The sequence below is a fragment of the Xyrauchen texanus genome, chromosome 17, assembly GCF_025860055.1.
Source record: "Xyrauchen texanus isolate HMW12.3.18 chromosome 17, RBS_HiC_50CHRs, whole genome shotgun sequence".
NCBI lineage: Eukaryota > Metazoa > Chordata > Actinopteri > Cypriniformes > Catostomidae > Xyrauchen > Xyrauchen texanus.
The window spans coordinates 6,883,701-6,899,216 of record NC_068292.1 but is presented as its reverse complement, the minus strand read 5'-3'; the positions used below and the strand labels follow the sequence as shown (position 1 = coordinate 6,899,216).

The window sequence follows — 15,516 nt, the reverse complement described above, 5'->3', positions numbered from 1 at the left end:
AACTACTACCCGTGCTGAAAAGATCGTCTTAGACCAGCATTCATATTCACGTTGGTCCAATCTGGTTTAAGCTGATGAGTGCAGGTTTGGTGCGGATCTAGCTGGTTAACTGTTACAAACCATAACCTTCACGTGGCGACTAGGGCTGGGTATCGTTCAAAACAATTTGATACAGATACCAATATCTTCGATACCAGTTCCTAAATGATACTTCTTTAGATACCAATTTTATAACATCAGTTTTAACAAGATTTCAAACATTACTCTAAAAAATTTGGTTTTATTAAGTACACAAGCATGTATCACTACAAGTTAGCTGATTTTGTTTGTTGGTTTGTTTGCTAAACTTTAACCTACCTGTAGGATCTGATGATGCACTGTCAAGTGCTTCATCAGATTTGTTGTGTTGCCAGTCTTGGTAGCAATTATCTTATTACAAATATTGCATCGGCGTGCTGTTGACATTGAGCCTGGTTAATTATAGCCACACTTTTGATCTTTTCCACATCTTTTACATCTATGGGTGTTGGGACGCATACACACATACTATTTTTCCTTGATGCCTAAACACAGCCAATCACCGGCACTTTTAGATTTGAGCACATCTAGCATGCTACATGCTTATCACTGACGTTGACGAGAGTAACTCCTTAGGTATCGAAATTTCTTACCGAAAAACAAGAAATTTTTTGATACTCGATAGTTTAGAGGCAATTTGGTCGGTGCCTAAAATGTATCGAACTCAATACCCAGCCCTAGTGGTGACCAGCAAAAATGCTGGTCAACCAAAGAAGTCTTGCTGGTTAAGCCAACTAAGATGTCTGGTTGTGACCATGGGACCATTTTGTCCAGTAGTAGTTTAATAAAATGTTGCTTTTGCCTAGGGCGCCACAAGCTAGCAATGAGGAAGCCGCCCTCCCATACTCCTCCACCACCATGCAATGCAATAACAACTACCCCCCAGGTGTCTTGTGCAGGGCAGCAAAATGGACTATCAGGGTCATCTCAAGACTATAACTGAGACTTTAACAAGCCTAAGATGCCATTTTTCAGTGAACATCAAGGAAATGCGCTCTTTCAGAAAAGATCAAAGGACTGTCATTCATAACACATTCTGTTAATGAAATAATCTCTGATCTACTGCATTTTAAAACAAAAAGGACATGGACAAGGTGTTCTAATAGACGGTGATGTAACAACACACAGATTCCTGAAGACCTTGAAACATGAGATACAAACTTTAAGTTCCGTGCTCAGCATACAAACAAATATAGATAGCTGGGATATGCTCTTCTTTGTGTCTCAAGGTCCCGTATGTCCTTGCACCAAAGGTCATGGAGTCAGCACCGGTGCGTATGTATGGTCAGCAATACTGCAGAATCCAGCAACACTAATGGGAAATGCTTAGCACCTTTAGCCATCTTTAACTTAAGGTTAATTTAATTCAGTGAGCAACCCTACCAATGTGATCTCATTAGAATTTGTATGTATTCAAATTACATATTGTATGTAATTTGTATGTATTCAATACAGTTGCTTGTATGTATTGATACAAGCAAACAAACATTATCTTACCTTTGCAAAGACACTTAAACGTACAATATTGAGGTATTAAGAGCATCTAAACGTCATCATTTTACATATTAACTCATATAGAAACATACAAATGTTTACATGTACTGTTTGAATGGATTAATATTGAATAATTCATAGAATTACATTTAATTTATAATCAATGAGATTAGTTAAATGCCATCACATTTATTTAATACAGTTGACTTTATAATGTGATATTTTAACGGTTTCAATCAGTTCTGTGTAATTTCTGCTGCCCTATACAATGTTTTAAAGGATTATATCACCTTAAAATGTTCATATGAATAAAAAAAAAACATTTATTCCTTTATTAAGTGTTTAATTTATTTTTGTTTGCCATGGGACACAAAAGGAGTTTTCAGAATATGCCAGAATATGTGGTTTATATTATAACTAAATAAACCACAAAAAACACCATAAAACAACAATAAAATGAATCAGTAAATTTGTTAGCAATAATCCAAATCTTCAAACCGCTTTCTGTGAAGAACAGAATGTCTCTATCCTCCACAGGTGTGACAGTGCCGTTATGGAGTTAATCAGGAGATTTACAGCGATTAATAATTAAAATTTCTGTCTCCACCTCACACAATGCTATTGATTGCCGTCAGGGGGCACATCGGATGCAGAACATCGCCCTTTGGACTACATTTGTACTGTATTTTGCCATTTTTTGTCTGACCCTACACAACAGCATTGGCAACAAAATGGGGGGGAATGTTTGGAGTCATTTATTTTTTAAGTTCAGTTCGGTGCCATTAGTGGCGCAGAACTAAAACAAGCGCCTTAAAGAACATTGAAATGACATAACACATAACATTTATAAATACATAATTTTTGCATAGTTCTTAATGATGACATTCATTTTTCCTGGGAGCATGCAGTATAAAGGCATACTCTGTGCTTTGATCATGTGGTTGAAATGAAGATGCTTGTATTAACATTTTATAAAATATTCTGCAGGAATTTAATAGCATTTTGAGCACTTATTGACCTCATAGAACATCTTGTTCCAATTATAATTCCATTCTGCAAATCCTGATGCTCTTTTACAGCCAAGACAGTGTGGAAAAATCTTTTTTGTGTCTTGTATGTTTTGATGGACTGGCTGTGCTCTTTGAGTCTGACAAGACAGCTCTACATTTTGTTTTGTGTGATTTTGTTTATGTTGTGACGTTCAAGTTTCTATGTCTGATTCGTTCAGGTGGGTTGGCACTGCAAGTATTTGTTAGTGACTTCAGTAATTGTCAAGCCCAAACTGTCTCTGTAATGGCAGCATTTCTCATTTATATAAGCTTATTTCTCCTGAGTCTCTTGGTAGCAATTACATTTAAAATGGATATAGTCCCCAAAATGGATGAAAAGGACTTCAGCAAGTCAGAAATACACCTTTTGCAACAAATATTGTCTGAAAAGAACAAAATATTTCATGATTGGAATTGAAATGACATTATTATGTGAGAAGAAGAATAAAGAACCTGCAAAGTCTCCAGAAACAGTTTACATGTAAAGATTGCAGAGCAATATGAGAAGTAACCTAATACACAGATGTAACTGTTTCACAAATTGCATACTCCTTAGCCGGATCAGCACATGAATCTGAACTCCACCCTGTCAGGCCTTCAGAATTTCCACAGAATCCCTCAACATTGCAAATGAATAGGCATCTAAAGTCGGACTGTCAGATTCATCAGCCAATCAGATTGATTTATGTGTATGACCATGAGGTGGGTATGGCCTTTAGAATATGTCCTAGTCAAGCGGACCTTGAGTGGCGCAATCACGCAGTACATAATTCAAAAGCAAAGAGTGCGAGATCTTGCTGAGTCAGCTGTCACTACAACTGTTGCCATAAGATTCTTATGAATTAGCCTAATTCCCTAACCCTAAAACCCAAGATGTAAACAGGAAAGGAGGGCTGACTTTCACTTCAAGTAAATTGGTAAGTGCTTTTTGCATTGTTATAGCAACTTCAGGAGTTTTCTAAGTGTAAATTAGGCTGCTTGAGCGTTCAGTGTCGGATCAAGTTTTAAAAAGTAACCATGTACCCTGACAAAACAACATTTATTGCGAGCAGCATTTAAATCGAAAATGTTACTGGATAGCTTTTTCCAGGTATTATAGACTTCTTTGGTAGGTTCATATAAAATGTCAGACGTGTTTTTAAAATGTCAATTGGTATTAGTTGACTATAACATAATGTATGATGTCCATAGATATAGTGTGTCTTATTCATTGTGAAACTGTGTTTTCTTAATGAACATTTCATCACACTGAAGACCTAGACTTAAATGCATGGGCCGCCACTGGTAAGGAGTATATAAAAAAGCCACTGAAAGAAGATAAGTGAACTGGGTGTGTGACAAGAGATATGTGAAGTTACAGAGGATGCTGGGACAGTGGCTGAGAGCAAGATGTTGTCACAGACGCATCTGCTTCCAAATGCAGGAACAGCAAATATGATGACATGCAAAAAAGACTGGCACTTGTTCAGTTTTCCATCTCTTGCCATCATCTGATTCAACATCATGTATTTCCTCCGTACGAGAAGCTTCAGTTTTAAAAACATTCTTGACATGCACGCCTATAGTTGTTTCGATATTTTACCAGAGAATGCAGTTACACTAACCATTGTCACACACACACACACACACACACACTAGAATCCTACTAGCACTTAGAGAAGTGCAATTTCCCTCACTATTTATTTTCTAACTTTTCTTTCTTTTCTTCTATGCAGACATAAAATGGCCATAAAGAGCTCAACAGTGTCTCTCAGCATATACTGTATTTTTTTTATGAGAAACAAACATATGCAGCAATAAGTGTAACTCGTATCTGTCTATTTTTGAATCTCAGCCTATTTTCAGTGCTGTTACTATTTTATATATATATATATATATATATATATATATATATATATATATATATATATATATATATGTGTGTGTGTGTGTGTGTGTGTATATATATATATATGTGTGTGTGTGTGTGTGTGTGTGTGTGTATATATATATATGTGTGTGTGTGTGTGTGTGTGTGTGTATATATATATATGTGTGTGTGTGTGTGTGTGTATATATATGTGTGTGTGTGTGTGTGTGTATATATATATATAAGACTAATATGACATGATTTTAAAAAACAATAGGCCCAAAACTTATTCTTTACAATATTCACACTCATTAGACATTTCAAAATGTTTGCGACTAAAAAGAATTCTTCAAGTAAACCTCTGAAAACAATAAAATGTGTAGGGAGAAACTGACAGTACAGATGCTTACAGGTAATGCAGTCTAACAATGAAAGTGCAAAAGCTGTTTGTTGGTTTGTGGGTTTCAAATGCTTACCCATTTAGCTAATTGCTGAACTACATTTGGAAAATCTCTCTGCCGATATCATGTTACACTACCACAGTTTAAGACAACTTTGTAGGAAATAATTTGTGAAAACCAGACTTGAAGGCACAAAATTTGCTGGTGAATGATTGCGTGAAGTGCTTGCGGCGTGTGCTGGTGTCATGATGTGAGGAAAAGCAGCTTATTACATCACATAATTAAAGGAAGCCTTGGGTGAAGCTGTGGAAGTCCCTGGAGTGCATTTGACATTATTTGATTATTTTGAGCACATCAGACAGGCCTTACTCTACAGAGAGCACCAGCTTTTGATTTTAGTTGGACATTTTCTCTTGCGGTAAAATTTCCTCTCTGAATGTTGCCCATATTAAGAATCAAGCTGGTGTGTTTTCTGCAACTCGATTAAGAAACAGAGATCTTGTGTAGTGAGAGGTGATGCAGAGCTTCAATAGTCTTCTTCAAAGCATTCATTAAATGGTTGCTAATAGCAACCTGCAAGAAGAATCATCTATGCAGCGAAAGCTTACACTAAATCATATCTAACTTTCTCTATGATATTTGACATTTAAATTGTAGTAATAAAACAAACTAGAGAAATAAGTATACATTGTCTCTCAAAAAGCCATGACAATTTTCATAACTACAGATACACCGATTCTAACCCCTTAGAAATGTTATTCTATCCTAAATATAAGACTAATAGAATATAACAGAATTTGCAATGGTAGACTTGAACAGAGAGACAGATCATTTTATTTTACCTTGAGTGAAAGAATAGAATAGAAGAGCATTTACAATGTTACGCTAGAATAGAGTGACACATTATTTCATTCTACCTTAACTTTAAGAATAGAAAAGAATAGAATAGATCAATGCTTACATCTGTAAGCAAGAAAAGAGTTGAGATAAGATCTAGGTTCTTTAAACACGCTGCCCTCAATATTAAAAACTTAACACGCTTGATGTGAGTTTAAGAATTCAATCAATGTAAGAACAATATAGAATAGAATAGTTACAACTGCAGGCAAGAACAGAGCTAAGTGTAACCAGAAAAATATGTGTCATTCACAGCCAATATGTTGTACTCATAAAACATTCACAAACAATATGGAACAAGAGATTATTTTCCTATCTCTAGAGCAAATGATCTTTTGCAACATCATAACTTCTGAAGCTTGTTTTAAAGAGGTTTGTATCTGTCTGCAACTTTGCTTGTGTGATAGAGACACTAAAGAAAGTTGGGAGTTTGGCAAAGTAACCCACCCTACAGATCTCAATTGAAAAGCTGTATACGTGCACTGTAAACTCTCATTAAGGTGGCAAATTCAAACAAAAAAGCATTTTGCATTTTACATTTAAGCTTTAGTCATTGTATCCAAGAGCTTGACAAGCAAAACGGCGCATGGCATGCATAATAACTCGAAATGTGTTTTAAAATGCTCTTACCGAATCGTAACACATGTGGCATTCCTTGAGAATATCCCACACACAGTAAAACCAGCAACATCACCAGCTTGGATCTGTCAGGAGTTGTAAGAGGGGAGCAAATCTTCATGATGTCTGTGATGCACTGCATGTCACCGTAAGATTCCCACTTATTTCTGTTTTGGACGTGTTTTTTATTTTCTCGTATGCGATCCGTGATCACGGCATGGTCACTGATAGAGAAGAGGACACTCGATCAGCGATACTCCGCATGTCCGACTCACTGTGCAAAGTAGCAACATTCCGACCGGGCGTCCATGTTAGAGATGGCAAATCCGGGAGAAATTCACGTAGGGGCGGCCTGAAAGAGTGGAGCGATACAGAAATGAATGATAAGACCCAGTCTAGCGGATCACCTGCGTGTGCAATGCTCTCTACTGCACTGCTGCACTCACACTGACGTCGAGCCCTGAGCAGCGCGAGCGCAACACTGACAACAACACTATCAGATCTGTATCACACACTCAAATACTGGTGAATCATAGAAGATCTCTAAAATAGTTACTATTAGACACTTCGCAGTGACGCTCAATGCAGAAAGAGCGCAGTTTATTGAAAATCGTTTTTTTTTTTTTTTTTTTTTACTGTTTGTAGCCTACAATATATATAATGTAGCCTACAATATATCCCATGTAGCTTTCAATATATCTCATGTAGACTACAATATATCTCATGTAGCATAGTACACGATAGTATCAGAATTAATACACTCACAAAAATGATCGGAAAACCCTCTGCACTGCATGCGCACAACTTATTTATTTGAATATATAAGTTTTGCGTCTGGATTCATTTATTTATAATTATTATTATTTTTTATATTGCTAATTTTGCGAAATTTTGCAATGATCAATGTCGGTAAGTTACTCTAAAAAAAGTAATAAATTACTAACTACTACTGTCTTCTACAGTGTAATTAGATTACTGTACTAATTACTCTGTCTGACAATTAATTGCATTACTTATTACTAATTCATTTCTAAAACCCCGATCAACCTCAACCAGATGAAAAATACAAGGATACACCTGAAACTGTTCTTTTAATTCTTTCAAATAAATCATATAAAATCAAACAAATTATTCATAAACTGGCCAAAGAATTTAAGGGGGCAGCGTTAAATTTGAAAATATATATTTTAACATTAGACGTTACATTTTTATTTTAAATTCACTATTGTTTTATATAAAATTGTTCTATAGACTGCATAGTATTTAATGTACAGTAGAAGTAACTGTAATTAAATTAAGAGTAATCCCTTACTTTATCAATGAAAAGTAACTACAGTAATTAATTACTTAGTAATGCATTACACCCAACACTGGCCATGATAAATAATTTCAACTAAAATACCATCGTAACACTTATTTCTGCTAAACTGCTGTTACTTGGCATTAGCCAATACTATCATGGAAAAAAAAAAACTGTAATCTATAAGTAAATATTCAGGAATAGTATCAAGGAAGATCGCATATATAATGATGGCTACTGATCCAACACATTACATTTATTTATTTGAAAGCCATCTCAATGTGATAATTAGAATAGTGTGCTATCAATAACTTCACGAGGATGACAAGTGTCATCTTTATAATGCAGTTTGGACTCTTTGGGTCTCCAAAAAAAAAAAAAAAAAAAAGAATAGGGCCCAATAAGGGCGAACCCTGCACACATTCAATTAAATATACCTTTAGTCTCTAGCAGGGCCATAGCAAGGTAATCAGGGGTCCCTTTCCTATTAGAAAATATATTTAGAATTTCATGTGGGGCCCCACTGGACCTGTGGGCACCTAGAATTGTGACCACCTTTCACTCCACTAGCTAGCTTAAAGGTGTGCATTAGAACAGATTGCCTTGAGCTTGTGTGCTGTGCTATGGGAGTTCGTGGATTTCAGCACCACGGACAGTGACAGCACACTGTGTGTTACTACAACTCGATCTCCTCAAAGCCTTTTACTGTATTTTAACTGTAGCCTAATTCGCATAGATTTAGGATCAATATTTTACGATCTTTGCGATTTTGTCCTTTCAGGTGGCTCAACAAGAAATGTTTTATTGTTATTATTTCCGTTAAGAAATGTTTGTTTCATACGGGACTGACGATAAAAAAATTTAGGCTCCTTTGAATTTCATACAACACATTGCCATTGTTACTATTTAACGGGTGTGGATCTATTTTTTTGTTGTTTATTTATTTGTATTATTTTTTTTTTGTTTGTTTGAGCTGAAATGTGTCTCTTCGGAAGTGATAGGTCCTCCAAAAGTAGTTCAAGTAATGTTAAAAGACTCATCAACAGCTGTGACACACACTTTCAAGCAAGGGTAGCATACTATATTTACTGTAATAACTTAGAGATGCTTCATCCTCATAACTGACGCGCGCGTGTGTGTGTGTGTGGGGATCATCATAACCCTCTTTGATAATGAAGGTGAGTACTGACAGAACAATACTCGAAAACACCACAACACCGCAACCAACAAAACTTAAACCTTTAGTTGTATGTCATTGTTACAATCCTAGCCATTATTTGAGATTAAAAAGACAAAATGCGCCATTCAGACCGCTCCGTCCAATCTGTGAAATTGACTCCAAACTTCCGTGTTTTAAAGGTTTAAATGTGACATGCATTTCACAGAAAAGAAAGAGTCTTTGAAAGTGTGTTGATGGTGTAGATAAATGTCCTTACCTCGGCTCAGGCAGCAGGAGTGTGAGGACAGCGAGAGCAGCAGTTCATGTGCTCGGCTGCTGGAGGAGAGGAGCTCCGCGGAGGAGACACGCCTCCTGTCGGACGAACAAACACAACTCACCGTTGAAACACCGACACACACTCATCGCACTCGATCGCTTCTTAAAAGCTTTTAGTTGTGTGATCAGTGTGTGTTGGGATTTACACTCTAAAGACTTCAACACTTACTTGTAACATGGATATAAACGGTAAGCCAACAGATGACATTTCAAATGAGTGAATGAATGAATGAATGACGGGAGACCGTTTTAACAGACACTACAAAAGAAACACATTTTATACTCAAAAATACTGTACTGCTTGATTGCAAGTATCCTGAACCCTGTGTTGGAACAGCAGTCAACACAGTAATCCAAAAGAAACGTTCATGGATGTAGCCTAATGAAGTAAATGATTTGTTAAGGGGTTCTTTAATGACTAATAATACTTTACAGATGCATTCAAATTATTTAAATGCAGTTATCACAGCATATTTATAATACAATAAAAAGGGCACATCAAAAACATTAAATGGCCTCATTTATGAATGTTGTCAGAAAGCAGTGATAATAGACTATTGCAGTGAGATTTAAAGGAGTATGTCATTTTGCTGCAGTCTGCTTTGTGTTTCTATTCATTACTGTAATGTCTTGACTCTCATGTGATGACCATTAAACCAGACTGAACTTAATGTGCGTAGGCTACTAATGTTGGCAAGTCCTAAATACATGCCTTACAGATGTTCACTTTACACAAAGGTACATTTTCAAAGGTTACTGATTTTCAATTAGTGTTATTAAGCATTAATAATATGTGAGGTAAATGGTTCTCTATTTGACAGGTATTGCATGAAAGCAACCCTGTTTAAGCATGTTGTTAAAACTGCATATCAGTGATTTATAATGCATTTGTAAATTAATTATGAGTCATTAATGAACCCCCTTATAAATCCATAACAAAGGGAACATTCATGTAAAGTGCTACCCTTTCCTTTGATAGACTCATACTTTAAAGTCTTATTTACAAAAACCTTATTGAACAATTTCACTTTTATTGCCCAGGACAAAAGATATGGTTCATTTAACACACGTTGACCTTCTGTGACAACATGCCCCAATAGGGGGCATGTTAGGCTATGAGGTAAGTTGTCACACTGAGAATCTGACATTTAATAGTCAATAGACTTTTCAACAAGATAAAAGTGGACCAGTGGAGATTTGGCCAACAAATATTGTAATTAATACATTGTATAAAATGACAACATGTAGAACAGTTATTATATAGTTGCATCTGACCAAATGTATACCAGTGTGGGTTTATTTGTTTACCTAACAGCTATTACCAAAATAAGATGATATTGAAATTTAAGTTCACCACAAAATAAAACAAAAAAACAACAACTATATATATAGTTTTAAACAGGTGTTTGAAATGAACATACAGAACAACTGCTAGAGAAAAGGCATTTGTATAACTGGACTTTTGAAATAAAACGTCATCATTTAGAAATAGCCCTTGTGACAACTAGCTACGATTTTCCCTTATTAGTTACCACATTGTTCCTGATTTTAGATCTTGGCTCAGAGTTTGCATGTGATTTAGTCTAGACTATTTAAGGAGATGGAGGGAGACTGCTTCCACCTTCTTGTGAACAGTTTAAAATGGCTATGACAGTTCTGTGGGCCTTATGAAAGTTAAGTATTATTATCATAAAGGACACGACATACTAGCTACAGTTTCATCTTCATGTCTGTGATGTTTTTGTGTGTGAATGCCATGAGGTGTGTCTCTGATTGTATGTGGAAGAGAGAGAGAGAGAGAGATAGAGAGAAAGTGATAGAAGCAGGCCGTTTCACTGCTTCCCCCTTTCTCTTTAATTACAACCAGTCTACCATATCGGAGAGGAAATTAATTATTCACCTAATCTGCCACAGGAAGTAATATACATTTGATGAAACACACCGCCAGTGCAACAAACAACAAGACACATCCTACAAAAAGACAAATAACCAACCAAAAGACTGTAATAGTTGCATATAAAAATGTATATAAAGCATTACTTTATTGCATCTAATATAAAAGTCTACAGAAATACCTGCAACAAATGTACACTAAATATAGAGCTATATCTACTTTTATATTGTTATTTACACAGTAAAACTTTACATTCATATTTCCTATTTAAAGGTTCATATAGGGGTTCATTGATGTTTAATAAGTCATGTACATATGCATAATAAATCATTGTTACATGGTTATAACAACACAAATAAAAAGGGCAAATTAAAAGGAGAGATTATGTAAATTTGTGTTTCTATTCATGACTGTAATGTCTTGATTCACTTGTGTTGTCACTTTTCTTGTCATGTTGATGTGAAAAGAATGGTGTTACACTGAGTGCTGTCCAAACGTAAATAGGCCTAGTTACCTAAAGTCCTCTGCAAAAACACTTTTCAGATCTTCATGTTTATTCACAGAATATATCATATAATAAACCCCGATGATCATTAAACCAGACTGCACTTTATGTACATATGTTTCTAATGTTAGCAACTCCTTAAAGGGATAGTTCACCCAAAAATGAAAATTCTCTCATCATTTACTCACCCTCATGCCATCCCAGATGTGTATGACATTCTTTCTTCTGCAGAACACAAATTAAGATTTTTAGAAGAATATTTCATGTCTGTAGGTCCTTATAATGCAAGTGAATGGTGCCAAAAAAAGTTCGCTCCAAAAATCACATAAAGTCAGCATAAAAGTCATCCATGAGACTCCAGTGGTTTAATCCATGTCTTCCGAAGTGATCTGATAGGTGAGGGTCTATAAAGAGACCCACTACGTGAGACTATAAATTCTCATCCCTGCCCAGTAGCGGGTGATACGCATCTGAATGTGAATCACCAAAAACACAAGAAGAACAATGTGAAAGTTAAAGTCGAGATCAGAACCCTTCTAAAAGTTAGCAAGCTTAGATAAAAATAGCATAATGCGGCGCTCCCATATGAATGGATGTCTATGAATGAGATTCCTCAGTGTGTGGCTCATCACTTAATGAATTGATCGCCTTTCAGCTAATCATCTACATGTTTTAGACTAAAGAATGCTTTTGTAATAAACAATGTGTGAAATTTACTAAGATAAATGTATGTTTTATAAGTCATGGACGATTTTATGACTAGTAAAATGAACTTTATGAAGCAGGGAGGAGAATTTATAGTAAAACAATTACTTGAATATTGATAAAATTTTGATCTTACGCTAGGTGCTCTTCCGAAACAATGCTGCCTTTTAATCAGAATCAGAAAAAAGCTTTACTGCCAAGTACGTTTTTTACTTCTTTTGGTCAAATTCGAAGGCAGAATCACAATAATCGTTTGTAGGGAAATTAATCTCAGTATGCAATCTCAATTAAATTAAATTGATTAAAAAAACAAGATGGCAGATGACACGAGAGATAGGTTGATAACATATTAGGGCTGGGAAATTTAGCATGTTAATTTCAGTGTTTGATATTTTTTATTTAATGCGTAAAAAACAAATGAATGCGATTGATGCAGTGTCTTCTGCTACTCAGCATTACAGGCTCCAATCAGGGTGGGGTAGGGTTAATGCATTTGCTGCCTGCCAGGAACAAACCCAGGCACCTTTGTACAATGGGTGAAACAAAGTTTCCCCCCCTTTATCTGGCTAACATTAGCATACATGAAATACATTTTCAGGAGATACATGCTCAACTGCACATTCTCACACATAAACTGATTGTGTGGAGTTGTAACAAGGCAGACCAGGAATGAGGACCTACATGCAGCTTTTAATGAAAACAAAAGATGAACCGTGTAACTCAGAATACATAAAAACACAGGGAACAAAATAAGACATCCACGATGGGAAACAAAACATAAACGGGCAAAAACATCCACGCAGGGTACGGGCAGAACACTGTAGGTCAAATACATTGAACTACATTCAACAACTGACAATACTGAACAGAAATCAGGTCATTAAATACACAAAGACTAATGAGAACATTAAACACAGGTGAGGAACAATGAGGGACAGCTGGCAGTGATGAGAGCAGGGAATTATGGGAAGTGTAGTCCGGGAACAGATGACAGGGGAGAAACACAGGGCAGACAGCAGTGAATTGTGACAGGAGTAGTGCACTCTTATTCCTTATGTGTGATGTATGTCCAAGGCAAAATAAACACTAGAGCGGGTTTACTGTACAGATAATGGAGACTTCGCCTGCAAACGGTGGACCAGGCATGGCGAGATATGGGTAAGTTTCTGTATCTCTTTGCATCGCCTGAAAACACTAATTGACTGTATGTGTCCACTGGTGTGTGGTGAGTGAAGCTGAGCGGCTGTTTTTAATTTATTCCAATGAGAATTAACCTGGCGAGTGTGGCACGAGATGAGTTGAGTGGAAACGTACTGTAGGTCACTGTCATCTCAGTTGGTGTCAAAAGCAAAGCCGCATGAGTGAGACCCAGTGTTTGCGTGATAGAGGACGAATGGTACCCAGAGAAAATAAGAGTTCTGAGATTTTAAACTTCAGGAAATTAAATATCAGCATTCAATATGTTTTATATCTGTATGCATAGTGTCTAATTATGCATAGGCAATGCACATTTAAGTTTTACCTGCTAATAAAAAATACTGCATGAACATTTTAACATGTATTTGAATAATTAAAGTAAATGAGAGAACTAGACTAAATCATTTCTTGCAAGTTCTCGGAGACATCATGTACATTTATTATATTATTTGCAGTAGTTTGAAATTTTGCATAATTTCTGCAATTTTTTCATATAAACTGTGAAGTGGTAATCCGATCGCTTCAATCCATACTGACAAAACAAGTGCTCAAAATTCTTGAAGCAGTTGATACATATCCAAATGCACAGCCAGCCACTGTATCATTTCCACAGTAAACGGCTCCACCTCTCTGTCGTAAACCTACATGTATGAACCCTCAACAACCAAGAACATTCACCATTACACGAATGTCAAGGTGAAACCAGAACTTTTTGTGTTCACATTAGAAAGCCTTGTCTAAACATCGTAGGTACATCAGAGCTAGCGTTTAATCATCAAACGCTATTCAAGAGCTGATCTAAATGGTCTGAGGTTCGGGTTGGTGATGGCAAATTAGACTCAACATTCATGAAACATGTTCTATATTTGCTTAAAAATCACTTATTTGGATGGTACAAGGTAATTCGAATTTGAAGTGCTCAATAATCACAGTTCTCATAATCGGGGTTAAATCAAATAATCGTAATTATGTAATAATTGTGACAGGTCGAGACCTCGTTTTTGTTTTTAGTTTACGGTTTTATTGTAGGTCTACTATTTTAACTTGCATTGTTCAAGTCAGATATTATTTATATAAAAATAATTAAGGGTCATCCATTGAACTCATATTAGTCATATCACGAGTTTCACATCTTAAATGTATTGTTTGTGTGTGTGTGTGTGTGTGTGTGTGTGTGTGTATCAGTGTACCATGAGAAATGTCTTGATAAAAATAATCAAAAGGTATTGCAGAGGTGAATTTTATGTGAGTGAATTTTCCTTTGTTTTCTAAGAGCAAACAAATACAAACAAACACTAAGGAGCTGAAATCAACTTAATCATCTTTATTCAACACTCCTTTTCCAAGTTTTATCATCCACCTAAAACAATAACATTGTTGTGCAAGCATCGCATCAGGTTTTCTGGATGACTCTTCCTCTAGAAACCATCATTAAGTACAAAATATATAAAAACATTTATTCAATACTTAAGTCTTCACTTTTCACTGTCTTTTCTGAAACAATATAGTAAGTTTTTGTTTGCTTGTACTTTAACCAACAACAAGCCTTATATAAATATGTGCAATTTGCTAACCACATAGCTAAATCTAGAAAATAGAGCAAAGAATGCCGAACATAGTTAAAGCAGCCTATTTAAAATGTAAATATTTCATATAAGTGGAGGCGCATTACTTGGTCTCCACTCTCTGCTGTCACATCTCTAGCTCTCTCACCCAAGTGAGGGAGTGTTACCGCGGTGTGTAGCGTTTCTTTCGGAGCTGACATTAGCTAAAGTTGATGTAACGTAACTTTATTTACATTAGCTACATAGCTTTATATGGCCTGTCTCGTCATTGTTTATTACAAGCAAAAAAATTACTTGGGAACAACAATTTGACACTACATGCCCTGTCCCTTCAATCTCTCACAAAGTTAACACTGCATTAGCTACATCCCTCAATATATGTTAACTAAATGAAGTAGCTTGCACACCTAGCTAGGTGGCAAATAGTTGGCAAGCAACTGAAACTAGCATTCTAAAAAACAGTAAATAC

General features: G+C 35.9%; 1 protein-coding gene across 1 annotated transcript in view; it reads right to left on the bottom strand.

The window, feature by feature from the left end:
* The window catches only part of LOC127657910 (glutamate receptor ionotropic, kainate 2-like), a 375,882-nt gene extending 369,071 nt beyond the window's left edge, over nucleotides 1-6,811 (bottom strand). The window contains exon 1 of the mRNA XM_052146892.1: nucleotides 6,399-6,811. Within this exon, the coding sequence (XP_052002852.1) occupies nucleotides 6,399-6,528 (130 nt within the window). The 5' untranslated portion in view covers nucleotides 6,529-6,811. The remainder of the gene's footprint in view (nucleotides 1-6,398) is intronic.
* Between the last annotated feature and the right edge of the window lie 8,705 nt (nucleotides 6,812-15,516).